At 46.4% G+C, this 24,536-nt stretch overlaps 10 protein-coding genes across 13 annotated transcripts; 5 read left to right on the top strand and 5 right to left on the bottom strand.

Moving 5' to 3' along the window:
• The first annotated feature begins 292 nt into the window (after positions 1-292).
• Positions 293-1,436, top strand: LOC108071551 (uncharacterized protein F13E9.13, mitochondrial). The gene is made up of 3 exons (XM_017162329.3): positions 293-459; positions 520-602; positions 663-1,436. Exons 1-3 carry the CDS (start codon positions 384-386, stop codon positions 1,332-1,334), a joined length of 831 nt encoding a protein of 276 aa, XP_017017818.1. The 5' UTR covers positions 293-383; the 3' UTR covers positions 1,335-1,436.
• RhoGEF4 (Rho guanine nucleotide exchange factor 4) lies at positions 1,332-3,572 on the bottom strand. Its single transcript, XM_017162327.2, has 3 exons — positions 3,342-3,572; positions 2,722-3,279; positions 1,332-2,664 (listed from the first exon to the last, which is right to left on the bottom strand). The coding sequence occupies exons 1-3, from the start codon at positions 3,472-3,474 to the stop codon at positions 1,412-1,414; spliced, it is 1,944 nt and encodes a 647-aa protein (XP_017017816.1). The 5' UTR covers positions 3,475-3,572; the 3' UTR covers positions 1,332-1,411.
• A 78-nt stretch (positions 3,573-3,650) lies between these two features.
• Positions 3,651-6,187, top strand: Rint1 (RAD50 interactor 1). The gene is made up of 5 exons (XM_017162315.3): positions 3,651-3,883; positions 3,939-4,766; positions 4,820-5,045; positions 5,103-5,895; positions 5,968-6,187. The coding sequence occupies exons 1-5, from the start codon at positions 3,743-3,745 to the stop codon at positions 6,152-6,154; spliced, it is 2,175 nt and encodes a 724-aa protein (XP_017017804.1). The 5' UTR covers positions 3,651-3,742; the 3' UTR covers positions 6,155-6,187.
• A 145-nt stretch (positions 6,188-6,332) lies between these two features.
• Positions 6,333-8,939, bottom strand: mrva (minerva). The gene is made up of 2 exons (XM_017162316.3): positions 8,781-8,939; positions 6,333-8,582 (listed from the first exon to the last, which is right to left on the bottom strand). The coding sequence occupies exon 2, from the start codon at positions 8,391-8,393 to the stop codon at positions 6,960-6,962; it is 1,434 nt and encodes a 477-aa protein (XP_017017805.1). The 5' UTR covers positions 8,394-8,582; positions 8,781-8,939; the 3' UTR covers positions 6,333-6,959.
• A 94-nt stretch (positions 8,940-9,033) lies between these two features.
• Positions 9,034-10,330, top strand: Tcs3 (Probable tRNA N6-adenosine threonylcarbamoyltransferase Tcs3). The gene is made up of 3 exons (XM_017162330.2): positions 9,034-9,237; positions 9,301-9,986; positions 10,038-10,330. The coding sequence occupies exons 1-3, from the start codon at positions 9,123-9,125 to the stop codon at positions 10,278-10,280; spliced, it is 1,044 nt and encodes a 347-aa protein (XP_017017819.1). The 5' UTR covers positions 9,034-9,122; the 3' UTR covers positions 10,281-10,330.
• Positions 10,288-11,388, bottom strand: Pdh (Photoreceptor dehydrogenase). Of its 2 annotated transcripts, none has more exons than XM_017162332.3 (3): positions 11,205-11,388; positions 10,746-11,144; positions 10,288-10,682 (listed from the first exon to the last, which is right to left on the bottom strand). In XM_017162332.3, the coding sequence occupies exons 1-3, from the start codon at positions 11,346-11,348 to the stop codon at positions 10,392-10,394; spliced, it is 834 nt and encodes a 277-aa protein (XP_017017821.1). In that variant the 5' UTR covers positions 11,349-11,388; the 3' UTR covers positions 10,288-10,391. The 2 variants fall into 2 exon arrangements, with proteins under 2 accessions (XP_017017821.1, XP_017017820.1); XM_017162331.3 differs by having other exon boundaries at positions 10,746-11,147; positions 11,205-11,387.
• Positions 11,389-12,008: 620 nt separating this feature from the next.
• On the bottom strand, positions 12,009-16,510 carry ringer (tubulin polymerization-promoting protein ringmaker). Of its 3 annotated transcripts, none has more exons than XM_041776739.2 (3): positions 16,448-16,510; positions 12,463-12,859; positions 12,009-12,403 (listed from the first exon to the last, which is right to left on the bottom strand). In XM_041776739.2, the coding sequence occupies exons 2-3, from the start codon at positions 12,850-12,852 to the stop codon at positions 12,221-12,223; spliced, it is 573 nt and encodes a 190-aa protein (XP_041632673.1). In that variant the 5' UTR covers positions 12,853-12,859; positions 16,448-16,510; the 3' UTR covers positions 12,009-12,220. The 3 variants fall into 3 exon arrangements, with proteins under 3 accessions (XP_041632673.1, XP_017017740.1, XP_070141947.1); XM_017162251.3 differs by lacking the exon at positions 16,448-16,510 and adding an exon at positions 16,069-16,211; XM_070285846.1 differs by lacking the exon at positions 16,448-16,510 and adding an exon at positions 14,894-14,980.
• A 2,548-nt stretch (positions 16,511-19,058) lies between these two features.
• On the top strand, positions 19,059-19,947 carry Cpr72Ea (Cuticular protein 72Ea). Its single transcript, XM_070285755.1, has one exon. The coding sequence runs from the start codon at positions 19,125-19,127 to the stop codon at positions 19,887-19,889; it is 765 nt and encodes a 254-aa protein (XP_070141856.1). The 5' UTR covers positions 19,059-19,124; the 3' UTR covers positions 19,890-19,947.
• Positions 19,948-21,135: 1,188 nt separating this feature from the next.
• Cpr72Eb (Cuticular protein 72Eb) lies at positions 21,136-21,789 on the top strand. The gene has a single exon (XM_017162238.3). The coding sequence runs from the start codon at positions 21,136-21,138 to the stop codon at positions 21,787-21,789; it is 654 nt and encodes a 217-aa protein (XP_017017727.3).
• Positions 21,790-22,095: 306 nt separating this feature from the next.
• Positions 22,096-24,526, bottom strand: Cpr72Ec (Cuticular protein 72Ec). The gene is made up of 2 exons (XM_017162256.3): positions 23,793-24,526; positions 22,096-23,716 (listed from the first exon to the last, which is right to left on the bottom strand). The coding sequence occupies exon 2, from the start codon at positions 23,378-23,380 to the stop codon at positions 22,154-22,156; it is 1,227 nt and encodes a 408-aa protein (XP_017017745.2). The 5' UTR covers positions 23,381-23,716; positions 23,793-24,526; the 3' UTR covers positions 22,096-22,153.
• Between the last annotated feature and the right edge of the window lie 10 nt (positions 24,527-24,536).

Consider the following 24,536-nt stretch of genomic DNA (forward strand, 5'->3'; position numbering starts at 1 on the left):
TGGGGAAAGAGTTTAAATACAGGTAATGTAATAAATTTCCCTTAGAATTTTGAAAGGTTTTCGGAAATGTTTTGAAATTTACTTATGAGCGAGAAAAGTAGAAATATTCTGTATGTTTTACTGGACTAATATGAATTATATTTTAAAATATTTTAATATAAATAAAGAAATAAATATTTAAATTATCACTTTTGGTAAATTAAAACCGATTAAGGACATGTTTTAGCATTATTTTCCAATCTACTAGTTCAATATTAACTTACCAAAATTCAACGAGTTCCTATAGCCTTCACTCTCCATCCCTGGCTACTTATCAGCTGTTTACCGGCAAACTATATATTCATATTCTTCCAATTCGATTTTTTAAAATTTTTAACTTAAACATGCAACGTTTTGTGAAGATATTTGGCCAGCAAACATGCAAGGTAATCGGCATGATACACGTGGATGCCCTGCCAGGTGAGAGAAAGACCACAATCCGAACCGAACACTGCTAATCCGACGGAGTCTCAACATCAGGAACACCCCGATACACCGGCAACTGGAAGCAGACTATTGAAAAAGCCATCTACGAGGCCAATCTGTACAAGAAACACCAATTGGTAGGATATAAATTATATACATAAGAAGCTTCATTTGAACTTCCAGCATTATCCTTCCAGGATGCTGTGCTCATAGAGAATATGCACGATATTCCCTACATTCCCGAACGTCTCCTGGGACCTGAGATAGTGGCCTGCATGACACGACTGGGACAGGCAGTACGAGAGGTGATACCCAAAGAGACACCTTGCGGCGTCCAGGTGCTTGCCTGCGGGAACAAGCAGGCGCTGGCGATTGCCAAGGCCAGCCAGCTGCAGTTTATACGCAGCGAGGGCTTCGTCTTCGGTCATGTAGCGGATGAAGGCTACACGGACGCCTGTGCGGGCGACTTGCTGCGCTACCGCAAGCTGATTGATGCCGAGGATGTGCTGATTTTTACGGATCTCAAGAAGAAACACAGCTCCCACGCCATAACAGCGGATGTCAGTCTCCTGGAAACAGCCCATGCAGCCGAATTCTTCCTCACCGATGGCATTATCATCACAGGAACAGCCACGGGACATGCAGCCAGTCCGGAAGATCTCCAGCAGCTATCCGGCCGGGTTAAGGTTCCTCTGCTAATCGGTTCTGGCGTGACCAAGGAGAACATTGCTAGTTACTACAAGCAGGCCCAAGCTGTTATAATAGGATCTCATTTCAAGCGGAATGGTAGCTGGCTGGAAGAGATCAGTGAGCAGGCCGTCGAGGATTTCATGCGCCAAATCCGCGAGCTGCGACAAGGCTTCGAGTAATGTGAATTGTAAATTTGTTTTATTATATTTGTAAATGATTTTTTAAATAATCGATGTATGTTTGAAGTCATCTAATACTAGAATAGATTGGCAAAGAAATCATAGATTCGCTCACGCAATGAAGCGGGCTTGGGTGTTGCCGCGTCACCTCCTTCGTTGCTTGGGAATGCAAAGGGTTTCTGGTCCATGGCCAGAGACCCGGCATCCAAAGTGTCGTCAAACTTGACCCGCTTCTTTTGCGGCGGTGAGCAAATCTCCTCCTGGCTCCTCATGCCTAAATGCACGGGAAACATGTGCTCACCATTGAATAGATCCTCGCGTTTCACCACTGTCGGAATGGTGTTGTCAACATTGTGAGTCCTGAAATATGACTTCGAGTCCGAGTAGCGACTGGCGAATCCGTAGCTGGGATCGTGATCGCTATTAGGGGCCGGCACATTGCTGCGCTTGAGGATGCCTCGGACATTGGCCACCTTATCGCCGGTGGCAATCTTTTTATACAACTTGGAGATGCGGTTCTCCTTAGAAGTGGCTTCTCCCGATCCTCCCGGCTGATGGCGCAACTGAACTGAGGTAGGCGGCGGCGGTGGTGGTGCTGGTGGAGCCAAACGCTTCATAGACACAGAAGTTGCGGGGTTTCCGTTTATATGTCTGATATTTGGAGGCCGCGAGATGGCAGCGGGAACCTTGCGCTTGCGCGGAAAGCAAGCACTATCATCGGTCTCCTCCTCGGAATCAGTACTACGATTCTTGTTACGGAACACCGTTTCATATTCGCATTTACGTTTGTTGGGACTCAGTACATAATCAGTTCCAAACTTTTTCATGTCCTTCTTGCGAATGGGCGTCCTCTTGCTCGAGTCCTTGCGCAACGTCTTGCGACACTGAACATGCAGATCGATGGCGTCGCGGATGAAACCCACCCAGGTGCGCGCCAGCTGCACATCGCCGGTGCCAAAGATAATGCCATCGCTCTGGCACGTTAGCTTGAAGTTTCCCGGCAGCATTTCATAAACTTTGCACTTTTTCAGAGGGAAAATGCAGCAGCACTCGAGGGAGTTCTCCACAGCGGTGTGGGGAGCACGATCCTTGACCAGCTTACAGTACATGAATATATCCGACATGAGCACACAGTAGCGTTTGATTTCGGTGCCCTTGTGCGTGATCTTCTGGAGGATGCCCTCCTTGATAACACGTCGCGAAGGCTTCACAATGTTGGGCGTACGATTCACCAAAGAGTTTTGCAGGTGAATGAGATACTGGGTGATCTCCTGCTCCTCCACACAGGTGTTGATGTGAGAGGCGGTCGCCTCGATCTCCTTGACAGATTCTGGAAAGAAAAACGTATTATTGGAAGTCTTAATTAAGGTTTTCTTGTAGATCCTACCCTTAAGCAGCTTGTAGTCCGCATCCGCCGGGCTCGTGTAAAGCAACACCTGCTCTAGAAGAAGCTTATACCTCGGCACCCGCTGAATCGGAACGATCATCAGGGAGTTGAGCTTGCGCTGCACCTCAGGACGACTCTCGGTCTTCTCCAGAAACTTCCGGAAAACCGGGTTCTTGCTGATCAGATCTTGGATGAGAAACAACGCACCGCGATAGTCAAAGGCGTACACCGAGTACAGCTTAAAGAACGGAGCCATTTTCAGGAAGGCTTGCGCCACATTCTCCATATTCGCCTCCAGCTCGCGCAGGAACTCCCCATTCAAATTGTGGATCATCTCGATCTGGCCAAAGAGCAGCGTATGATTGGAGCCATCGATGATTGCCTGCTCCTTTAGTGGGCGCACAAAGTAGTTCATGAGCAGCTCTAGCTGCTCCAGATAGGACTTCTCCGACGAGATGATCTCCTGGATGGCCTGCAGACGAAAGCCCAAGCGTTTGCCAGACTCTGGATTGGGGGAGCCAATGGGACTGCTATTGTTGCTGTCCAGCATGGAGCAGACTGAAGAGCGAATATAAATAAGCAATTAGAATATGAAACACACCTGGCGACGCTTTTCTCACCTTTCCTGCGTGACTTTGCCGTGAGTAGATTTCTCTCCTGCAGGACTTGGCGCAGCTCCCGGCTGAAGCTGAGCGGCGTATGCGGCGAAGGTACAAAGCCATTACCAAATCCTTTTTGTCTGGGCGTAAACATTTTCTTTTCAATTTCTATGCTAAGAGAAATAAAAAGAAAACGACGCCGCACCTGTCTTTTTGAACGAAGCCCGCTTGTACAGTGTGACCGTCGAGGGGCCTTGAAAATATACCAAAAGCCAAAAGTGCTGCAGCCCTGGTCTCGCCGAATAACGTAAAGTAAGTTCGCGCAACTCCGCTTTGGTCACACTGATCCCATTTATTTATTTTTTTATACGTGGATCGTGGCCCAATTTAGTTTTAAATTTAAATGTTGTTTTAGCCTTAAAATGCATGCAAAGCTTAGCGAAATGGAGTCGCGCATCGTGGCGCGACTGAATGCGGAGATCGGCAAGGATGCCAGCCAGCTGCACCGGGCCAAACACGTAGCCAGCCACTACAGGGAGCGGCTCCAAGCCTTGTACCAAACGGTGAGAGGCAAACGCTTTCGATTTACATGTTTTTTAATAACAAATACTTTGCCAGCTTGACTATGAGGATGCCCAGAATGTTTCCTGCTACAAATCTGCCTTCCAGTGCCAGCAACAGGTCTGCGAAAGCCTCGATTTTGAGATGGAGAAACTGGCGCAGTTCGGTGAGAAGCTGAAAACGAAGCTAAGGGAGTGTCAACCCGCACTGGACGGCGTGGCAGAGGACTTGGGACGGGTCCGGCAGCTACAGCGTCTGACGCAGTACCTGCGGCTGGTTCAAGATATCCAGGAAATCAGCGCTGCCTTGGGCAACGCCATCAATGGGAAGGACGAAGCCAAGTTGGTGAATATCTACCTAACGCTCTACGAGGGCAACGACTGCGAGCACAGCGTAGTAGGTCGCCTTCATGCCGTGCAGGCACCTTCACTGAAATCCTTCGCCGAACGCACTGCCATCTACTGGCACAAACAGCTCCTCAAGCGCCTGTCCAGCGAATTCGAGGCCGTGCTGAAGACTATGCGCTGGGCGCACCTTGAACAGCAGGCCCTCAACTACTCGCCAACCCGAGACACTGCCAAGGCCCAACTCCTGGCCGAATACATGTTCCTCGTCAAATCACCAGCGGAAGAGCATGCGCCTCTCCTAAGCATCACTCCCAGCATCGTGTGTCAGCCCATCAACCAGGTGGTGCAGCTCCTGCTGGCCCCTTACCGCCAGCGCTTCACATTTCACTTTACGGGCACCCGGCAAACGAATCGGTTGGACAAGCCCGAGTGGTTCTACACACAGATCCTCAACTGGGGCAAGGAGACGCATTTCTTTGTGGGCAAGACATTCCAGCCATCGGCCATGAAGGCAGGCAAGCTGGACTATAATCTCAGGGTAAGTTTAAGTTTATTTCACCTTCCATGAAGCTTAGACTAATGTCTTTATAGCTAGAGTTTATGCGAGGACTGGTACAGTTAACCATTGAAAAGCTGGCCGTGGACATTGAACAGATTGCCCAGGACGAGATCCTCTTCGCCCATCTGCTTGACGAGACGCTGGCCTTTGAGTCTGAGCTGCGGGAAACCTTCGGCTATCCGGCTAGCTTCCCCAGCGCCATTTCTGTTATCACACAGCCCATGTACTTGCTCCGCTGGATTTCCCTAGAAGAGCGATGTAAGATAAGGTGTCACTGCCCCCAATGCCCTGTTATTTAATATTAATTTTGCTTAGTCTGCGCGGAAAAAATGGATTACATACTGCAGGCGGAGACGCCGTTCCAGCTAATTGACCCCAACACTTTCGAGGACGATCTGAAGATACCGCGTTGTGCGGATCAGTTTATGCGGCTGCTGGACGCTATAAAAGATCGCTACTATGGGCTGATACAGCCTGGTCACCAGCTGCAGTTTCTGCAGTTGCAACTGGAGCTGATTGATAGCTTCCGAAGACGTTTAGTGCAGCTCCACAGCATCGGAGCTGTGCGCAGCATTCCCGTGCTGAACGCCATCAACTACCTGGTGATGGTGTTGCGCGAGTGGGGCGAGAACGTGCACTATCTGCACTTGCAATCGGCATTGGCCGGTCCCAATGCCTCCCAGATCAACTCGGTGTTTGAGCATGCCGTTGCCGAGCTGGAGCACTGGGCCAGTCAGCTTACGAAAGATCTGGCCACAAAGGCAACCAACGAGATGAAGGCCAAGTCGATGAGCTATCGAAGGGATGCATGGCCAACCATGCCGGAGCAGAACAGCAGAGAGCCGTTCATCCTCTCCCCCAGCGGCGGGGAAATGTTTCAGGTGCTGGTCACCCTGCTGCACAATTTGGAGAGCGAACTCTCCGCCAATCTGTTCAACCAAACGCTCCGCTTGATAGCCCATCAAATCGATGACTTCATGCTTGATAGCATGGTCATGAACACGAAGTTTGCGCCTGCGGGCGCAGCGCAATTCAATTATGACATGACGCGCAACTTATTCGCGCTGTTCGGCCAGTATACACGTCGCCCGGAGCTGCTCTTTAAGCGGTGAGTCATCCCGAAATATGCCACTTGTGCAATAAACATAAATCTGACACCTTTCACAATTCGATTCGCCAGAATACACGATGCCACCAAGCTATTGACGGCGGCCCGGGGTACGGCTTTGTTGCTGCTTGAAACGCTACGCAGTGGCCAGTCGGCGGAGGAGAAAACGAAGCCTCTAAAGGAACTGAAGGTGCTTAGTCTGGACAGCAGGCAGTGCATTGAGGTCTTGGAGCGGCGGACAGACATTAAAATGTTTTAAAAGAATGGAGTAAACTAAAGAATGAACGTTTAATGAATGGTTTTCTTTCTTCCCTGTGAGGTTTAGGATTTTTTAAACAATTATACGAGAGGGTTTTGCTCTAGTTTACAATTGAAACTGAAAATAAACTTGTAAATATGATTTTTGTTTCATTAATTCATTATATTCTTTGTTAATCTGTAATTTACATAATTTTTATTTGCAATTAAGGCTTGTGTATAAACATAGTAATCAAGACGGATTAATTAACTAATTTTCAATTACACCAGGACATAGTTTTGTACTCGTGTAAATGCTAGTAACTGCCACGAATGAAAGATATAGGTTCGAGTAACACACATACTATATACAAATACAATTAAATCCCGAATTTCCGCCCTGGGCGTTCAAGTCTTCAATGAGTTCTGGTTGTGTTTCATAGGATTTTGGATGTTTAGTTTAATTTGTAAAACGTTGACACAAAAAACATGCGGTAACTTTTGTAATAATAAAAAATTTGTCTAAAAATACATAGCGTAAAATAGCTTATTGATCGCCCTGACAACGCTCTTCAAGGCCGATCGGGGCGTATTGTATATATCCCCTTCGTCCCCGTCGTGGACAAAAACAATTGCAGTTAGTAAATACCAATTTGCGACTCGAGACGCACATCACACTTCAGCATCACCATCCGGTTCGTGGACCAGGATCAAGGGCGGGCCGCAGCCCGCAGAGAACAATTTTATGCCTACACTAAATAACCGATAATGATCCGATAATCTGCGGGTAGCGCTCCCTCGCTCCGTCCTTTGTTCCATCCATCCGTCTATTCAAAGTTCTGATAATTCTCGGCGCTGACGAACTGCGCCCGCTGCTGAGGAGTCATATTAAGATTGCCGCGATGCTTGTTGTTGTAGGCCCAGATGACGCCAGTAGAGATCAAGGCAATGGTCAGCCAGCCCATGAAGAAAAGCTGCACCCACATATGGTTGCCGTTGCTTTTATCCACGATTAAACCAGCCAAAATTGTGATGACGGCCAGGCCAAGATTCTGAATAGACTGGCAGAAGCCGTAGGCAGTGCCCAGCTGATACTCCGGAATGATGAGGGCCACCAAGGGCCATAGGCTGGCGGCCAGCATGGAATACGAGAGTCCCATCACGATCATACCCACGTACGGCGACAGCTGGGTGAACGTCAGCAGGGCATGGGCTCCGATGGTGGTCAACGTGGCCGTAAACACCCAGGTCACATTCCTGCCCACCTTGTCGATGATGAAACCGAACACGGGGCTGGATACCGCGGCAATTAGATACACCAGTGAGTCCACGGTATTAGCCTGAGCCGGAGTGTAGCCGAAGCGATCGACAAAGAACTTCTGTCCCAAGGCAATGAACGGGAAGATGGCCACATAGTAGGCCACGCAAATGATGGAGACCATCCAGAAGGGCGGCTTGAACGTGAAGATATCCGTGAGCTTGGGAATCTGGCCGGAGGGGTTGTTGTTCCGCTGCAGAATCCGTTCCGCTCGCTTGTCCATCCAGCCGAGGATGAGGGCGCAGATCAGCGACATCACGCACGTGAGAGTGGCCAGCAGCAGGACGACGCCCAGGGCCTGGTGGTCATGGTAGAATTTGCTAACATAGTCGTAGATGGGCTGCATCACCCAAAAGTTGACGGTGCTGCCTAATCGGGCCACCGACAGCTGCAGGCCGAAGACCATGTTCAACTCCTTGCCCTTGAACCAGAGCACCGCATAGCTGTTCTGGGCCACCGCCAGCGACTCTGCTCCGATGCCGAAGATAAACCGTCCCAGGATCATCAGCCAGAAGGCGTTCAGTATGCCACCGCTGGCGAAGAGCAGCTGGCCCACCAGCAAGATCATCATGTAAATAATTGTTCCCAGGCGGATGCCAAAGAGGCGATCGATGAGGAAACCGCCCACGAAGCACAGGATCACATTGGGCCACGAGTAGATCGAATAGATGAGCGTGAACTCCGTACTGGTAAGATTCAAGTCCCTCTTGAAGTCGCTCTGCAGGGCCCCGGGATTGTCGTAGCAGAAGTACGATCCAAAACCGAGTAGGCACATGAACACCAGCGCCATGAATCGATGGCTGGTGCTCGAGGGCATGCAGCAGCCGCCGGAGGGCAGTGCCAACTCATTGTCTTGCCGATTGTTGCTCCCGGGATTATCCTCCTCCGCCGCGTGCGACACCTCCTCGTTGTCCACAATGCGTTGCTCGTCCTCGCGCGCCATCGCTACCACCGTATGAATCGCTGGTTCACGTCGTACTGACCAGCGACTGGAACGGACCGCAGAATGGATGGGCGTATCAGAGTTTGTGCGATTTATCGGGTTTCGTTCGTTTGTTATTATTTTCTTTTTTCTTTTTAAGCTTTATATTTCCTGCGTTGCAGTTGTTTTTCGCTTTATTTTTCGCCGTTTCTGCAAAATAATTGTATCAGTTGTGTTTTGTGTGTGGCTTTGTGTGTGTGTGTGCGATGAACTCTTCTGCTTTCTGCTTTGTCTGCTTCTCTTATCTCGCTGCTTTAGTTTTTGTTTTTCTTTACTGTACTACTAAACCTTTGTCTAACGCTAGTTGTTGTTGCTTGCGTGGGTTATCACTTTTCACACTCCACTTACAAGTTGAGTTCACTATGCCAATATATGCACGGTGATTGCTGGCGTTCGCCCGCACTTTACTGCTGCTCGAATGAAATAATATTGTTTCGATTTCGCTCTCCGGACTAATTAGCGTTAATTACGCATATACATTGGCGGTGCTGCCAACTGGTTTTGGTCCAGGGCTGCGTAACACAAAGACACAGGTGCTGGTGGCAAGTTGGCAGTACTGCGTGGGTGGGAGCAGTGTGCCCAACTGTCGCTGAATTTCAACTTTATAAACCGAAAATTTGGCGGCCACATTGGACTTTGTTTACATTTTCCTCCTGCTGGAATTATTTATAATAACTTTTGTTATTAACTATGGTTTGCGCTCTGGGCATTGAGGGAAGTGCCAATAAGATTGGCATTGGCATTATTAAAGACGGCAAAGTCTTGGCCAATGTCAGGAGAACGTACATTACGCCACCAGGAGAAGGTATTTCAAGATTATGGCCACCGGCTTTCTATACGATTTCATAAATCTAATAACATGCAACAGGTTTTCTGCCCAAGGAGACGGCCAAACATCATCGGGAGGCTATCCTGGGCTTGGTCAAGGCCAGTCTGAAGGAGGCGCAACTGGAACCTGCAGATCTAGATGTCATTTGCTATACCAAAGGCCCGGGAATGGCGCCTCCACTGCTGGTCGGCGCTATTGTGGCACGCACGTTGTCTCTGCTGTGGGAAAAGCCGCTGCTCGGCGTAAACCACTGCATCGGCCACATCGAAATGGGTCGTCTGATCACCGGCGCCCAAAATCCCATAGTCCTGTATGTAAGCGGCGGCAACACCCAGGTGATTGCCTACTCCAATCAGCGATATCGCATCTTTGGCGAGACCATTGACATAGCCGTGGGCAACTGTCTGGATCGATTTGCGCGAATCATCAAGCTGTCCAACGATCCCAGTCCTGGCTACAACATCGAGCAGCTGGCCAAGCAAAGCAGTCGCTATATTAAGCTGCCCTATGTAGTCAAGGGCATGGATGTGAGCTTCTCTGGGATTCTGTCCTACATCGAGGACCTGGCTGAGCCGGGCCGGAGGCAGAATAAGCGGAAGAAACAGCAGGAAGCGGAGGTCATAGATTACAGCCAAGCGGATCTGTGCTATTCCCTGCAAGAAACCATCTTTGCCATGCTTGTGGAGATCACAGAGCGCGCCATGGCTCACTGCGACTCCAATGAGGTGATCTTTTTATTAACCTTTCCTCGTAGATCTTTTTAAACGCCTTTTCAGGTTCTCATTGTAGGCGGCGTGGGCTGCAACGAGCGTCTCCAGGAGATGATGCGTATTATGTGCGAGGAGCGGGGCGGAAAGCTTTTCGCCACCGATGAACGTTACTGCATCGACAATGGTTTAATGATTGCCCATGCCGGTGCGGAGATGTTCCGCTCTGGCACCAGGATGCCCCTCGAGGAAGCCTTTGTAACACAGCGATTCCGAACGGATGAAGTGTTGGTCAGTTGGCGGGAGGACTAATCACATGTGCAGCGTGCTTTGTTTGTTTATTAAATAACTAATTTCGGTAATTTGTTCAGAGTTTGTTTATAGTGTGTATGTGTGTGCAGGATTTGGTGGAATTATCATCATTTAAAGGGCCTGCTCCTTGCCCGTCCACTGGGGCTTCAGGTCCAAGGGAAAGATGCGCTTTCCCTCGATGACATAGACAGCTCCGTTCTTATCCTTCTCCAGGACATTCAGTATGCAGCGCGAGACATCGGCGGCACTCTGCTTGTTCAATCTATCCAGGATCCTGTAGGTCTCGTCGCTGGTCTCCGGAAAGATGATCTTCTCCGTAAAGTTGGTGAACATGTCCGTCATCGTAGCTCCAGGACAGACGGTCACAAACCTGATGCCCGAGCGTTGATAGAACTTCTCATTCTGGGTACCACAAAATAGATCATTATTATCTTAAAGGTTAATTATTTTATAGATTTTCCCTACCGCCAGACACCGGGTGAAGTTGATGATACCCGCCTTGGTGGCTCCGTAAATAGGAATGATAAACATCGGGTCCAAGCCCACCACTGAGCTCATGTTGACTATTATGCCTCCCTTGCCGCCATTGGCCTTGTCCATATACGGTAAGGCACTCAGAGTGGAGTTGATGATGCCACCCAGGTTTACAAGGAGCGTCCTTTGCACATCCTTGTCATTAAAGATGCCTGCAACGTTCACCACAATGTCAATGTTGCCGAAAGTCTTGGCTATCTCCTCGTAGGTGGCCTCGACTCCCTTCTTATTGGCAACGTCCATCTTGATAATCATCACGCTCTGCGTGGGATGAGCAGCACGTAGCTTCACAAACTCCTCCAGGTTGTCCTGCAAATCGATGATGGCCACCTTCTGGGATACAAAAGGGTTAGGGAAAAGCCACTACATAGACTCCATGTGATAACCCACCGCTGCTCCGGCAGCTAGAAGCTGCTTGGACACCTGCAGACCGATGCCTCCGGCTCCTCCGGTAACCACCGCGTTCTTGCCACGAAAGGACATCTTGCTCTGGCTGGTATTCTTGGTAGACGGGGATATTCCTTGTGGGTTCATCAAGCTCGGAGCTCGCCAGTTGCACTGCTAACTTGGGTGAGTAGCGATCACCGCTTTTATAGCGATTTTTCCGGGGATATACGATATAGCTTGTAGTGACTTTGGCACGGCTGCAATCAATAGCCAGTTTTCCACCTGCTCTGGGTTAGGATTATGCAAACTTACGCCGCCGCCATATCGATTTCGATCGTCATCTCTGGTCGCTCTAGCGTTCAGTCCGCTTCACACCGCTCTGGTTTTTGCGATGTCAGCTTTGCATCAGTGATAATGCCTGAATAGAGATAAACCCAATGATCTCTTAATATTGATCCCTTCCCTACCCTTTCTGTGGGAATTTATATTAAATTTACATCATTTATAATCCCTTATTTACGTAAATGTGTCTCTTTATTTATTCAAGCAAAAATCTTATGAGAACATAACATATCCTTTTATGTATGTCGTATATCTTTGGTTTCCATATATGATAATTAAGTTTCATTCACAAATTTCAATATTAAAAATGTACTTCTTATTCTTACGACTAACAAACATGGATTTAAAGACCATGAAATTTATATAAATTTGATTTGGATTTGCTTTTGAACTCTTTTGGGCCGCGTCAGTGGTTTACGTATCGAAGGAGAATAGAAGGAAACCATAAAAACAGAACTCAAAAGGTATAATCAAAGTATCTCAATTTATTTGTAAGCACTTAAATTATCACAAACTTATATTATATACACAAAAGTATTTACGATAAATAATTGCAGCTACCAAAGGAAATGAAAAACATAAACTAAGAAAACACAAAATTGTATAGAATAGTGAGAGAGAGAGGAGGAGAGATGTTAAGAGGGGTGGGCGGTTGCAAAATACTGGGGGATTCCCCTTTAGTGTCCAGCGTCGTAGGTGTCCTTGTGCTGGTAGCCACTCACATAGCCAGAGTCATCGACCAGGTTGCGTCTGCCGGCAATGCCCTTGCCCTTGCCGGTGGCATCGAAGCGCTCCTTGTGGGAGCCAGTGTACTTGCTGGGATCCGTCAGCCGGTCCACGGCAGCTGCCGCCTTGCCAGCCTGAAAATAATTTATAGATTACCAAAAAGAATCTATAAACATATCAGCTTAAAACCCACCGAAACGGAGACCACACCCGGAGCTCCACAGCCGGCCAGCTTCTGCTTGATCTCCGATAGCTCCACCTTTTTCGTCTTGGCCAGATCCTCCAGGAATTTATTGTAGTCCCCAAGCGAGATCTTCATGGCCTTGAACTTTTTGAAGTGGATTCCCGTATCCGTGGTGGTGATCTTCTTATCAATCACCTTGGCCTGCTTCATCCACTTGTCGCTCTGCGAGAGCGTTATCAGCTTGCCATCGGACTTGGTGTCCCCGAACTTTGAGAAGGCCTTGAACTGGTCCGAAAAGCTGACCTTGGGCGCTGCCTCATCCTCTAGGGCCAATTGGGCCAACTCGGCTGCCGGGGCCTCGGGAGCGGGAGATGGACTGCCATTTGCTGCCTCGGACATGGTGGTTCTGGAAGGGAATTAGGGATGATTATTAATTAATGATAAAGCCTTATATGGATTTTATATTTGTAAATCTCTGGGGAGGCTCTCTGTGAGGAGCCTTACTTTAATATACCCAAAGTTTCCTTAAAAACAAACCCAAAGACTTATTTATTATTAAATTGAATCCAAAAAAAAACCTCTTTAAGGTTGGGGAACCATTAAAGCTTGATATTATGTGTAGCCTGATAGGTCAGTTCGTTTTGTTGTGTTTCTCCGTTGACACGCAACTTTTCCTTTCCGCGTAATCGGCTTGGAAAATTACCCATATCCACGCAGTTTCCTCACCTGTGGGCCACCACGCTGACCAACATTATTGCGGTGGGTCTTGTACGTCTTCAATGACTAACGAGGCTATATTCCCATGCGTATCTCAACCAGCGGCTTATCTGTGTGTTTTATTCAGTTTCCTATCTCAACGATATAGCGATACTGGGTACTGGACAAGAACAATGCCTAGCCAAAGCTCTCTCAGCTGATTCCAGAGAGGAGGAAAAACAAATTGCAAAATTGGGAGAGATCCAATAATGGAATGGCGTCATCTGATGGGTTCCGTTCCCCCTACCTTCCCCCTAACGACGCTAATTATCGCCTTTGTGCGATATCCAAATAAACAAAAATAAATAGCCAATGGGTTTGCCTAATCGAGGTTTCTTAAAGAGGTTAGCGGTAGCTTGGTATGATCAAACAGTTACCAAAGGTCTAAGTTATAGCAGAAATAAATAAATATAGTTAAGGTAGAACTATAATTTAAGTTTATAATTTATTTAAGTGTTTAAAAATGGCTAATGACCCTAGGGTATCGTTATATTTACGCATTTTTTACTGTTTTTAATGCTTTACAATAAGCATTACCCATTCCCAGCCCCTAGCATACCTCACTTAATTTGTTTGCCCATCGAACGTGGCATAAATTTGGATGATAATTTAGTTTTAAAATTGCTTGTAGCATAAATTGTCGTCGTGTTTACAGGCTACCCAACACGAAGTTCGAAAATGTATGGCCGGGCAGTCGAATCCTCCCATAAACAGTAAATAAAACGTGAGCATTTATTGGCGGGGCCATTAATTACGCACCACTTAAGGTTGGTGGCTGGAGCCCCAGGAGAGAAGCTGGAAGCTGGAAGCTGTTTGGGGAACCATTTAAGGCGGCGATAAGATGCGACTCCAACCAGTTCGAGGCTCGGGGTTTGGGGTAACATACGATGCTGTGGCTTGTGCCGGGACAGATGTTAACAAATCGGTGGTATCCTTATGCCGAAGGTCATGGCTGAATCGCCTTCCTGACCTTGATGCAGCCCGTCGAGCATGTCACCCACTCCCAACCCGATTCAAATAATATATGTGTGTGTTCCGTCAGCGAATCAAGCCTGCTTATGTCATCGCCTCATTACGCCCCGTTCTCCGATTACGCGCTGCTCTGGGTTCAGCTCTGGGGTGAGGCAATTTCATAGCCCATATTCCCAGCAGATAATCCATCGAATCTATTCCATTGGAGTGGATAATTGAGAGGATTGCATGCATCGCAAGACCTTTAGTCGTTAATCATCTTTAGTGGTCTCTGAGTCTGAGGGGTTATTGAACTTGAACTCCGCTGAAGCCGAAACAAATTGGCGAACACGTCCCCGGAGAAGACTAATGGAACCCTTTACTCCGCCCTTACTTTGTAATTGGAACCCATAAATACCGAGAAACAAGAAAAGTTGACAAACTACAAGACACAAAAGAAGTTGGAATATGAAAGAAGAGCTTTAAAAAGACGGGAAACTAAAGCAAATCGAAGTTGAGAGTTCCCTACAAAGTTGAATATAATAATAATAAATAACAGAATAAAATAAAATAAATTAGAAAAAATATTCTTTAGGTAGTTAAAAAAACTCAGAATTATATTTAAATTTTATAAGCCATTTAAGGACTTCATATCCGTTGGCAAACTTATTAAAACGGATGCCATAACTTATCCAAATCAACTGATGATCTTTAGAAGATAACTACCACATACCGGATGTATTGGTCATGTTTGGGATACCAGCTCTTTAGTTTACCAATTTTATTTAATATTTAAAATATGCTTCTCCCTGATATAACCATCTGAAAGTCATGTTGCCCGCCACGAACATGACCACCGGCCCCAGAAAGTGAGGCAATGTGATGGGGAGCGTGGATAGTCTAAATCAGAAATAATCCGCTTTGACTGTCAGACCATAAATAATTCGTTTCTCCTCATATATTTTTTTTTTTTGCCATCTCCGTTTTGGATTCTTTCCCTGTATTTCTGATCTGGGAACGAGTTTTCATCCAGTCGAGCATTGCGAATTCGTTGCCAACATTTTAATTAGTTTTTAACCGAAATGGTAAAAGTTAATTGGGAATATATTTATGGAAATGCAAATGGGTTAAAGATAGCCGCATATAGAAAACAATAAACTTCCTGGAGGAAGGGGGACATAATTATTAACCCAACCTACCTCAAGTGGACTGCCGGAGAACAAATGAGCAATGGGAAATTTAGGTCATCTTGTTGTGTATTTATAACTACAGAAAACATGAAATACTGCACCAGATACGAGTGTAAATATCCCCCCTCTATGTGTGTATATAAACATTCTGAAATATTAGAGCTTCGGACTGAATGCATAAATTAATTTTTTTTCGGGCGCGAAACAGGAAGCAAAAGGGGATTCTCACCCAACACGCAACGCAATAGAGAAATCATTGACTTAGGGGGCCTATGCTCTGGACATGCTACATAATATATGTATATGTATATGTACGATGCGATATATACATACATCATCACCAGCCCAGATGACATCACTTGGGAGCTGGGAAACGCGCAAGCGCCGGTTGGGAGAAGGGGTTCTTAGGGGGGCTTTCTTGGGGCTTGAAATTCAGACCGATGACACACGCATATATACACACGGAAGCGGGGAAACTGCGCCTAAAACAATGCCAGGATAAAGCCTTCAACTGCAGCAGGAACAAAAAAAAGGCAAGGGAACGCGATTGGGTGGCATTAGAATTGGGTCAGAATCGCGCTCTTGAAATCAGGCACAGCTTCCCTTTGGAGGGTGAAAAAAATAAAGCTCGCTTTGGAGGCTGCCTAAGGATGCCCAGGATGTACTCACAACTAGGACCAGCTTTTGTGTTTATATTCCTCACACTTTTCCAACTTACATTTTTTAAGAAAACGCTTCAAAATTGTTGATTAAATTTCCAAAATATTATTTCTGTTATTCCTTGGATATTTTCCAAATATTTTACTTAAAGGCAAACGCGCGAATGCTGTCGATGTCGAAACTCAACTGTTTGGGCAAATGCGCAGCCATCGGCTAGCTAAGGCCCAAGCGGCGTATGAGTGATATTTTGGTTTTCGAGTGAGCTTTCGTTGAGTGAAAATGTATGAAAATGCTTAACATCCTCTTTGGAATTTTATCAAAACAGACGACAGCAAATCAGATAGCTACTAAACATAAATAAAAAACAATTCGCCGATTTTCTGAATGAGATAAAGAAAGAAAGAGATTGGGCATTCCGTGTATATATGTATACTGACCCCTATAATTTGTTTCCAGCGATGACTTCATTTCGCCACAGAATTTTATAAACCGAAACTAACAACGAAAGCCACACGACGAAGCCATTTATCAAACAGAACGAAAAAAAAAAACCTAAAGCTAAAAAGAACTCAAAATAACAAAAGTAAGGCTAGGCCCCGCGGTCTTATCAGACCAACAAGTTCCACTCGAACTTGGGTTTGTTGTGAGTGAAAATAAATGAAAATAAAGCTTAAAGCTTTGGGCATTTAGAGGCGGTGGGAGGTAGGGGGCTGACCATATAGACTGAGCTAGTAAAACAGCCAATTTTTATGTGTCCGCCGCACAACAAGTGACAGACAATTGGTATAATGAGGGGGGACTTTGGGGTGTGACTAGCGAGGAGGCGGCCCTACTAACCACTTTGGGCATGAGCTCATGCTCAAGTATGCAAATCACTTTTTGTTTCTAATAGTCCAAGCGCTTAAGATTTGTAGGCCTCCTCAAAAGGTAAATGGGTTCTTTGAACTCGGCCTCTATTTCGGGCGGGGAAAAGGTAATCAGGAATAAAAAAAAAGTAAAAGTCAGAAGGAAATCATAAGGAAATTGCTTCAACACACAATAAAATGATTAACACAATCAGTGGCACAACAGAAACTCCAGCCCAAAACCCAAAACAAACCTTAAGCGTACAAAAAAAGAAAAAAAACATTGACAGTGATTTATGGAAACTGACTGTCAGAATTATTTGGTTAGTTTCGTGGCCAACAGGCCAAATGATGAAGTCATAGGCCTGGCCAAAAGGAAAACAACAAAATAAAAGGAAGACTTATTAGAGAGACGAAAGTTTGGGTACCCTTTAAAGAATTATTATAAATTTTGAAAGGAAATCCATCATTAACAGACAAAAGTTTGTCTACCCTTTAAGAAATTATTCATAAAAACAGGTATTTAATAAATAAAATATTGAAGTAATAGTGCTTATCTACCCTCTAAGTACCCCTTATAAAGAGTAGAACATGTTTCTCTTAATGCAAATCTATTTAAAACACTCCTATCAGTGTTAAACCCCATCACCTTCTGTCACACATTATACACTCTTTCAAGGGCATAAAAACAGACCCCATCAAGGGCCAATAAATACAGACAAGAGTCTTGCCACCTGGCCCTATCTCAGGTACAACTCTAATTAGCCGCGAGTGAGAGGCAGACGATGATGGTTCGCAAATCAGTGGAGTAGTGGCCCACGCCCAGTGTCCAAGGAATCCAAGCAGGTAAAGTAAACCAAACCAGTCCAATTGCAATTTCAATTCCAGCCAAGAACTAACGAGATCATTAAGGCTGGCAGGAATGGCGAGAATTGGGCTCTGATTGAAACTAAGTGCCAACGGGGCTAACATTAAAACGCACTTATCAGCCGGGTGCCACTCAAGGCCAATGTGATTCTTGCAGCTGTGCTCCTCCTCCTAATCGGGAGCGAAGTTTAAGCACCGCAGATCTTGGACAGCCGATAAAGCCTCAGCTAAAAATAAAACCCAAGGGAGGCAGCAGCAGCAAAAGATACAAGACACTGCAGCTGCAGATGCATCAGAGGCTTATACATAAAATCACTTTAAAAGGGAAAAGCGAGTAACTAAAGGCACCCCTTTGGTTGCGCCACTGGCACACCAAAGAGTCCAGTGTCCAGGTTGGGGCCAAATGTGGCCCTTGGCCTTCACTCACCTTGAGATGCCGTTGCAGTTGTTGCCACAGAGGCATTGTCGTGGCCCCGTTGCAACGCGTTCGCATTCGGATTCGGTTTTGGAGGGACAACGAAAAGGAGGCTGAGGTTGAGATGCACAATGCGGCGACAGCAGCAACAACAATTGCATATCAATTACACGCTGGGCTGGATGCGGTCTTTGGCCTTGATGGAGCAAGCACCACAAGCCCATCCAAGGCTCTTGAGCGCCAATATCACGGATGCCGATGCCAGGCAGCGATTGTCAGCGAAGGAGCCTGCTGATGGTGCTGCTTCGGTTGTTGCCTCCCTCATTTGAGCCCACTCCAGCCTTGGCCACAATTAAACCAAATTGACACCGCCCTCAGGAGGAGGTGAAGCAGGAGGAGCAGTAGTTTCAGGAGGAGATTAAAGCGGGGTAGGTGGAACTGAAATGCCCGTTAACGACACAAGTGGACAAGACAACGCGATCAGCTCGTTTGCATTCAAGTGCATCTGATGGATACATTTGGAAAAATAAAATAAAATATACAAATGGATATATATCTAGATACTTTCGGGATCTAAAACTTTTTAAACAAATAAATTTTTAGGTTGTAAAGGAAATAAATACCTGAGATCATTTATATGAATTATTTTAAAAATTCTTCAATTCTTTTCTTTGTTCTTGAGTCACCTTTAAAAAAAATAATATTATATATTTCTAAGGACATTATTTCTTTTATAATATTTTAAATAAATGTATTATTAAATCTCCTAAATGATTCTCCAAGTGCCAAAGAACCCCATAAGAAGTGGAAGCAGCAGGAGAAGGAGGAGGCAAGAACCTCAGCTTAAACCAGAACTAGAACTCGATCGAGAACCTGCTGGGTATAAAAGGATGCTGTCTTAGGATCAGAACCAACAGTTACCACTGAACTAGCACTCTACACACACACACACTCGACTAACTAGCAGGATTCTCACTTCTTAAAGCCATGAAGTATCCTCTTCTGTTATTGGCCAGCATGAGCTTGGCCCACGGCCTGGCCTTGTACGCCACCACATATCCGTTTGTGTACTCCGCCGAGGGTTCTGCCGTGTTCACACCCACACAGCGGCAGTATATCACCCAGGATCAGTTGGGTCAGTATTCCTACGGTTATGCGGAACCGCTGTCCAGCAAGCAAGAGACCCGCACTCTAGATGGCATCACCCGGGGCAGCTACAGTTACAGGGATGCGGCGGGCAAACTCCAAACCGTTGACTATGTGGCTGACAACGAGGGTTTCCATGTCGCTGCCACCAATCTGCCCAAGGCTATAGTCCCACTGGAATCACTGGGAATCTCCGGAAGAAGCGCTAGCCCAGGTGGAGTCCATCCTGTGGAGCATCCAGGAGTGGTGCCAAATCCCGTTGTCTCACATCAAGTTCCCGTTCAGCATTCTGTAGAGTCCCATCATCATCCAACTGTCGTGGAGACTGGTCGCAGTGCTCAACCGGAGGTACATCATCCCGTGGAACAGTACGGCTCACCCGTAGGTGGATCCCATGGTGGCCATGCTCCATTGCCACATCCCGTTACCGACACCGTGGAAGTGGCTGCGGCCAAATCTCTGCATTTGAAACGCGTCGAAGATGAGGCGGTGCGCAACCAAGTTCTGGCCAAGATCCCAGTGGCTCGCAGTCATGTGGTGGTGCCAGCAACCCCGGTTTATGGATACACCGTCCCCAGGTACTACTCTCCGCGTTTCTACTACTGAATGGACAGGAACAGTTTCCATTGCCTGAATTTCGGTTCATTATTCCAGAGTTTCGAATTTAAATAAAAAAAATTTCAATCAGTCTGAGTTGCATTTTCATTTTTTTCCTAAACTTAAACAGGAGAATTTATAGTTTATATCTGTTTCGATTAAGAATTTTATTTATGTATTTGGTTTTACCTGAACAAGAGCATCCGGGCTGAACTTAACCCTTCCTGAGCAGCTTAACCCCTAGACCGTATCCCCTGGATGGGACTATGGACCCTGTCCTACCTCAACCTTTTGGCCCAGCCATCAACATGGCATACCGCAGCATTCACTCTTTATAAATGTAAGGCAAGTTTTGATTTCAATTAAATTTAATAGCAGCATAAACCAGTGAAGAGGCAGCAACCGAAATAAGTGAAACTGGAAAAGGTAGCCGGCATGTCCCGTAGCCCAACCCGGTTCCTTGACCCCTCCACGACGATCCCAGGCTTACACTGAGGATAAAAAGGGTGTTATATAATTATAATAAATAAAATAAATAATTATAGGAGAAACATATGATAATAATTTAAAACACACACGTTTTAAAATATTTATTTGTAAATAAATTTCAATCTTTAGGCAAAAAACGCAGTAAGATTTACCTTGATTTGTTCTTACTTATTTTATATTTAACCACCAATGTTTGCTTATTTTTCTGTACAATTTTGGTCTCAGTGTAAACTCCAAACTCTGTGAAAAGCAGCCTGATTAAGTTCTTGCTTTGTGGCATTGCGGAACGTTGTTGGTTGTCTCCGAACATGTCCACGTACAACGATCCCATCGGATGCAATGAGATACGCGTTGCTGCCCCTGCCGCAGATGAAAACAAATTGCGGCTTTTGTGCTCAAATTTATGCTGAACTTGTTGAAATCGAAATCGACAAAATATTTATGTACAATAAGAGGGCAAAAGGGGGGCAGAGCAACGGCAGAGGAAACCGAAGAGGAAGCTGAGGAAGAGGAAAAGGAAAAAGGAACAATAATCCAGCCAGGCCTGGGCTGGTGGAATATGAAAGTAAAACCCGACCGGACGACCTTCCTGAGAACGCACGAAATTGTAAATTTTTTCGGCAGGAGGTGCCGCCGCATTATAAAAGGCAGAATCCCCAGCCGATCCCAGCACAGAGTTCTCTAGAGCGAGTACTAGTCCACCACACTAGCAGCGCCTTAAAAGTAATTCCCCCAAACAAAATTACACAACCGAAGCGAGCTTAAGATGCACTTCCTCAATATCTGCCTGATCTTCACCATCTTTACCTGGGCTATGGCATCACCGCTTTTGGAGTACGGAGCACCACCGCCCAGTGGGGATACCATAAGTCAGTACCACACCCAGGACGAGCATGGTCAGTACTCGTATGGATACATGGCACCACTTTACTCCAAGCACGAGACCCGAACTCTGGACGGAGTGATCCGTGGAACCTACTCTTATCTGAGTGCCGATGGTGCCACCCAAACGGTGGACTATGTGGCTGATTCCGAAGGTTTCCACGTCACCTCCAACCTTCCCAACCAGCAGGCAAATCAGGAAACTCCTGAGGTGGCCGCCCTAAGAGCCCAGCATCTGGAGGCCCATCAGCAGGCCAAGTTGAGGCTGGCCGGAGACACTTCCTTTGGTCCGCAGCCGGTGCAGGATACTCCCGAGGTGGCTGCCGCCAAGGTGGCATTCTTCAAGCGCTTCGAGGCCGAGAAGCTGCGCAATCAATTGCTCGGCGAGAAAAAGATCAAAGTGATATCGCCGCCATCTCCCATCGCCGTTCGTTCCCAGCCGGTTTATATCTATCAGCCCACGACGGGATTCGTCTACAACTATCACACCAAGAGCCAGGCCCAGACGCCTGCCAGGAACTACCTGCCAGTAGCTTGATTTCCAGATCGAATCTTCTCTGAAATACATATCTCTGTTAATTGTTGAGCAATAAATGATGCAAATTCGAAATTAATATGGAAAAAATTAAGGGAGTTTTCTATGAATTTTATTTTAATTTTATAAAAAGGAGAAAATGTTGAAAGATTTTTAAGAAAGCTATGATAAATATTTCTTAGAAACATTTCTTAGAATATGGAAGCCCATACTTGAATGAAAACACCCCTTAAATTTGGCACAATGGTGCTCTGTCTTGCATTTATTCATGAATATAAACACATCATGGTTATACTTTAATCATCCCGCAATCATAAGCCGGCCTAGATTCATTTCCTCAATTTAATTCCCCCAATCCTTGGATCCTTCAGTTGCGCTTGCTCACCAACAAGCTGCGACTGAGGGCCACAGGACGCAGGGTTCTCAGCTCGGTGGGCGTGGTCACGCTGTATTTGGTGTTGGGAGAGACCAGGGTGTAATAAGCGCCAATTGGCACACGGAGATCAGTGTTGTCCAGGCGATCCTCGAGCAGTTTCTCGGCACTGGCCAGATCCCCGAGCTTCAGGTAGCTGCTGGAGCTGAGATCGGACAGGGAGTAAATGGTGCGCAGGCGGAGATCATCGCTGTCGCGATCGGAGGAAATCTGCAAGCTTGGACGATCGATCTGGCGATCGTTCTCCCGGCTGTTGGTAGAGTCTCGCAGGGATTCCTCGTTACGGGACTGATCTTGGCGTTGATCTTGGCGTTGATCTTGACGTTGATCCTGGCGTTGTTCCTGTCGCTGATCCTGGCGTTGATCTTGTCGCTGATCCTGCCTCTGCCTTTGTTCCCGTCGTTCATCCTGCCTCTCATCTTGTCGTTGACTTTGACGCTGATCCTGCCGCAAACTTTGCCGTTGATCCTGTCGCTGCCTTTCCTCCAGTCGCTGATCACGCCTCTGCTCCTCTCTCAGGTCCTGTCTGAGCTCCTGCTTTTGATCTTGATCCTGTCGTTGCTCCTCCTCTTCCCTGCTCCGGGGGAGACTGCTCGCTCGCTGACGTTCAGCCAACATGGCCTCCAGCTCAGCTCTAACTCTCTCCAAGATGGCTGCATCTTCGTCGCTGAGACTCTGCTCCCCGGACTGCTGATCCTCATTGTTGTTCCTCGCCTGTTCCTGTTGCCTGCGAGCAGCTTCCTCGCGCAAACTCGCGGCCAAAGCCTCATCCCTCGCATCCCTTAGGGCATTCAGATGGGCCAGGCGAGCCTGCTGCACCTCCTCCGTGTCGGTAACGGGCTGTGGGGCTTTTCCCTCATCCACAGGAGCCTGGGGTTGATTGCTGGCCTCCGCCTTAAAGCCATCGATGCCATTGGCCTCGTACCGGACAGTCTGAAGCTTACCATTGGCATCGACGTAGGAATAGAAGCCCCTGGAAGTGCCGTCCCGTGAGGAGTACTCTGCCCTGGCGGCACTGTCATCCCTGTAACCGTACGAGTAGAAAGCTCTGGCCGTGTCCTGCTCCTGGTAGCCACTACTCTGCCGCTGAGGCACTCCACCGGCAGCTGAGGCGATGGCCAGAAGGCCCACAAGAATCGTCCACGTGAAACAGTGCATCATCCTCTTCTTCAGATCTCAATGCTTGAACTGATGCCGCAGCCAGTCTTCGGTGGGTGTTTTATACCACCACCTGCGGGTAACCCGAGGCGCGCCACCCACTCTGCCACCCGGTCTGCACAATGACCTCGAAATCCGCAAGTCGATCCCCCGCGATCCGATTGGTGTCGATTGCCTTTTGGGGCCTCCGGTACGCTACCGCACGGATGCTGCAATAGTGAACTTAATATTGAGACACGGATCCATTGGTTGCGTAATTGAGCGACACTTCCACTTCCAAAGATACATTGCCGGCTTGTAGGTGGAAGAGGCTTCTCCACGGATGTGCCCAACCGCAACCTGGATTCGGGGCGGAACACAAATGGGGGAAATCGATTTGTTCGCATTTAACCAATAAACAGAAATATCCCATTACCAGATGTCGGTGTCAGTAACACATTCAGTTCGGGAGCTGACACAAATAACTCTGTGGAGTGGAAAAATAGTTGAAGCTGCGATGGAATGTGGTGGAAGTAAGTCTTTAAAATAAGAAATAAGTAAGTAAATATTTTTTTTAAATTATATAAACATACGTTAGTAAGCAATAATTATAATATATATTTAAGAAAGTATATATAACTTTATATGTAACCATCAAGTATTAGTTTTACAATGTGTTTACCCCTTATGATATCTGAATATGGGTGCTTACTCACCTAGGTTGAATAAATTTACCTTTTAATTAAGTTCTCAAACAAAGTACTAGGCTTTAAAAATTCTGTATAATAAAAATAGTTAACCTGTTCTCTCTGTTTACCAACTTGCAGTAAAAGGAAAGATAAAAAAGACTATAGTCTATCAAAACAAGATTATAAAAATTCTCCTATAAACTCTCTCTTTGAAAACTTGCAGTAAAAGCCCCACAAACACATAAATATATCTTAAATATAAGTATACTAATATATATATCACAATTATATATTTTAAAATATATCTTAAAAGTAACACAAAACATAATTATACATTGAATGTTTTTTATATTCCCCAAAAGTATTTAACATTATTTTTCCAAGCTCTTCTTTATTACAAGCTTAATGCAGTTATTCAGTTATAATAACTACGATAATGCTCTCCCTCCGAGAGTAAAATCGTCCAAAAAGCTCTGTTAGAGCGGAGATTC

This window comes from Drosophila kikkawai, chromosome 3L (assembly GCF_030179895.1).
Source record: "Drosophila kikkawai strain 14028-0561.14 chromosome 3L, DkikHiC1v2, whole genome shotgun sequence".
Classification (NCBI taxonomy): Eukaryota; Metazoa; Arthropoda; class Insecta; order Diptera; family Drosophilidae; genus Drosophila; species Drosophila kikkawai.

What these genes read in the sequence shown, in the direction of transcription:
- ringer (XM_041776739.2), bottom strand. Translation starts at nt 12,852, where the DNA reads ATGTCCGAGGCAGCAAATGGCAGTCCATCTCCCGCTCCCGAGGCCCCG. An exon ending in CGGGTGTGGTCTCCGTTTCG is followed by an intron (nt 12,404 to 12,462) that starts GTGGGTTTTAAG and finishes AATTATTTTCAG; the next exon opens with GCTGGCAAGGCGGCAGCTGC.
- Tcs3 (XM_017162330.2), top strand. Translation starts at nt 9,123, where the DNA reads ATGGTTTGCGCTCTGGGCATTGAGGGAAGTGCCAATAAGATTGGCATT. An exon ending in CATTACGCCACCAGGAGAAG is followed by an intron (nt 9,238 to 9,300) that starts GTATTTCAAGAT and finishes AACATGCAACAG; the next exon opens with GTTTTCTGCCCAAGGAGACG. An exon ending in CTCACTGCGACTCCAATGAG is followed by an intron (nt 9,987 to 10,037) that starts GTGATCTTTTTA and finishes ACGCCTTTTCAG; the next exon opens with GTTCTCATTGTAGGCGGCGT.
- mrva (XM_017162316.3), bottom strand. Translation starts at nt 8,393, where the DNA reads ATGGCGCGCGAGGACGAGCAACGCATTGTGGACAACGAGGAGGTGTCG.
- Cpr72Ea (XM_070285755.1), top strand. Translation starts at nt 19,125, where the DNA reads ATGAAGTATCCTCTTCTGTTATTGGCCAGCATGAGCTTGGCCCACGGC.
- Cpr72Eb (XM_017162238.3), top strand. Translation starts at nt 21,136, where the DNA reads ATGCACTTCCTCAATATCTGCCTGATCTTCACCATCTTTACCTGGGCT.
- Pdh (XM_017162331.3), bottom strand. Translation starts at nt 11,348, where the DNA reads ATGAACCCACAAGGAATATCCCCGTCTACCAAGAATACCAGCCAGAGC. An exon ending in TTCTAGCTGCCGGAGCAGCG is followed by an intron (nt 11,148 to 11,204) that starts GTGGGTTATCAC and finishes TTTGTATCCCAG; the next exon opens with AAGGTGGCCATCATCGATTT. An exon ending in ACTTCACCCGGTGTCTGGCG is followed by an intron (nt 10,683 to 10,745) that starts GTAGGGAAAATC and finishes TGTGGTACCCAG; the next exon opens with AATGAGAAGTTCTATCAACG.
- Cpr72Ec (XM_017162256.3), bottom strand. Translation starts at nt 23,380, where the DNA reads ATGATGCACTGTTTCACGTGGACGATTCTTGTGGGCCTTCTGGCCATC.
- Rint1 (XM_017162315.3), top strand. Translation starts at nt 3,743, where the DNA reads ATGCATGCAAAGCTTAGCGAAATGGAGTCGCGCATCGTGGCGCGACTG. An exon ending in AGCTGGACTATAATCTCAGG is followed by an intron (nt 4,767 to 4,819) that starts GTAAGTTTAAGT and finishes ATGTCTTTATAG; the next exon opens with CTAGAGTTTATGCGAGGACT. An exon ending in GATTTCCCTAGAAGAGCGAT is followed by an intron (nt 5,046 to 5,102) that starts GTAAGATAAGGT and finishes AATTTTGCTTAG; the next exon opens with TCTGCGCGGAAAAAATGGAT.
- LOC108071551 (XM_017162329.3), top strand. Translation starts at nt 384, where the DNA reads ATGCAACGTTTTGTGAAGATATTTGGCCAGCAAACATGCAAGGTAATC. An exon ending in ACACGTGGATGCCCTGCCAG is followed by an intron (nt 460 to 519) that starts GTGAGAGAAAGA and finishes TCTCAACATCAG; the next exon opens with GAACACCCCGATACACCGGC. An exon ending in TGTACAAGAAACACCAATTG is followed by an intron (nt 603 to 662) that starts GTAGGATATAAA and finishes TTATCCTTCCAG; the next exon opens with GATGCTGTGCTCATAGAGAA.
- RhoGEF4 (XM_017162327.2), bottom strand. Translation starts at nt 3,474, where the DNA reads ATGTTTACGCCCAGACAAAAAGGATTTGGTAATGGCTTTGTACCTTCG. An exon ending in GGCAAAGTCACGCAGGAAAG is followed by an intron (nt 3,280 to 3,341) that starts GTGAGAAAAGCG and finishes TTCGCTCTTCAG; the next exon opens with TCTGCTCCATGCTGGACAGC. An exon ending in GGACTACAAGCTGCTTAAGG is followed by an intron (nt 2,665 to 2,721) that starts GTAGGATCTACA and finishes TTTTCTTTCCAG; the next exon opens with AATCTGTCAAGGAGATCGAG.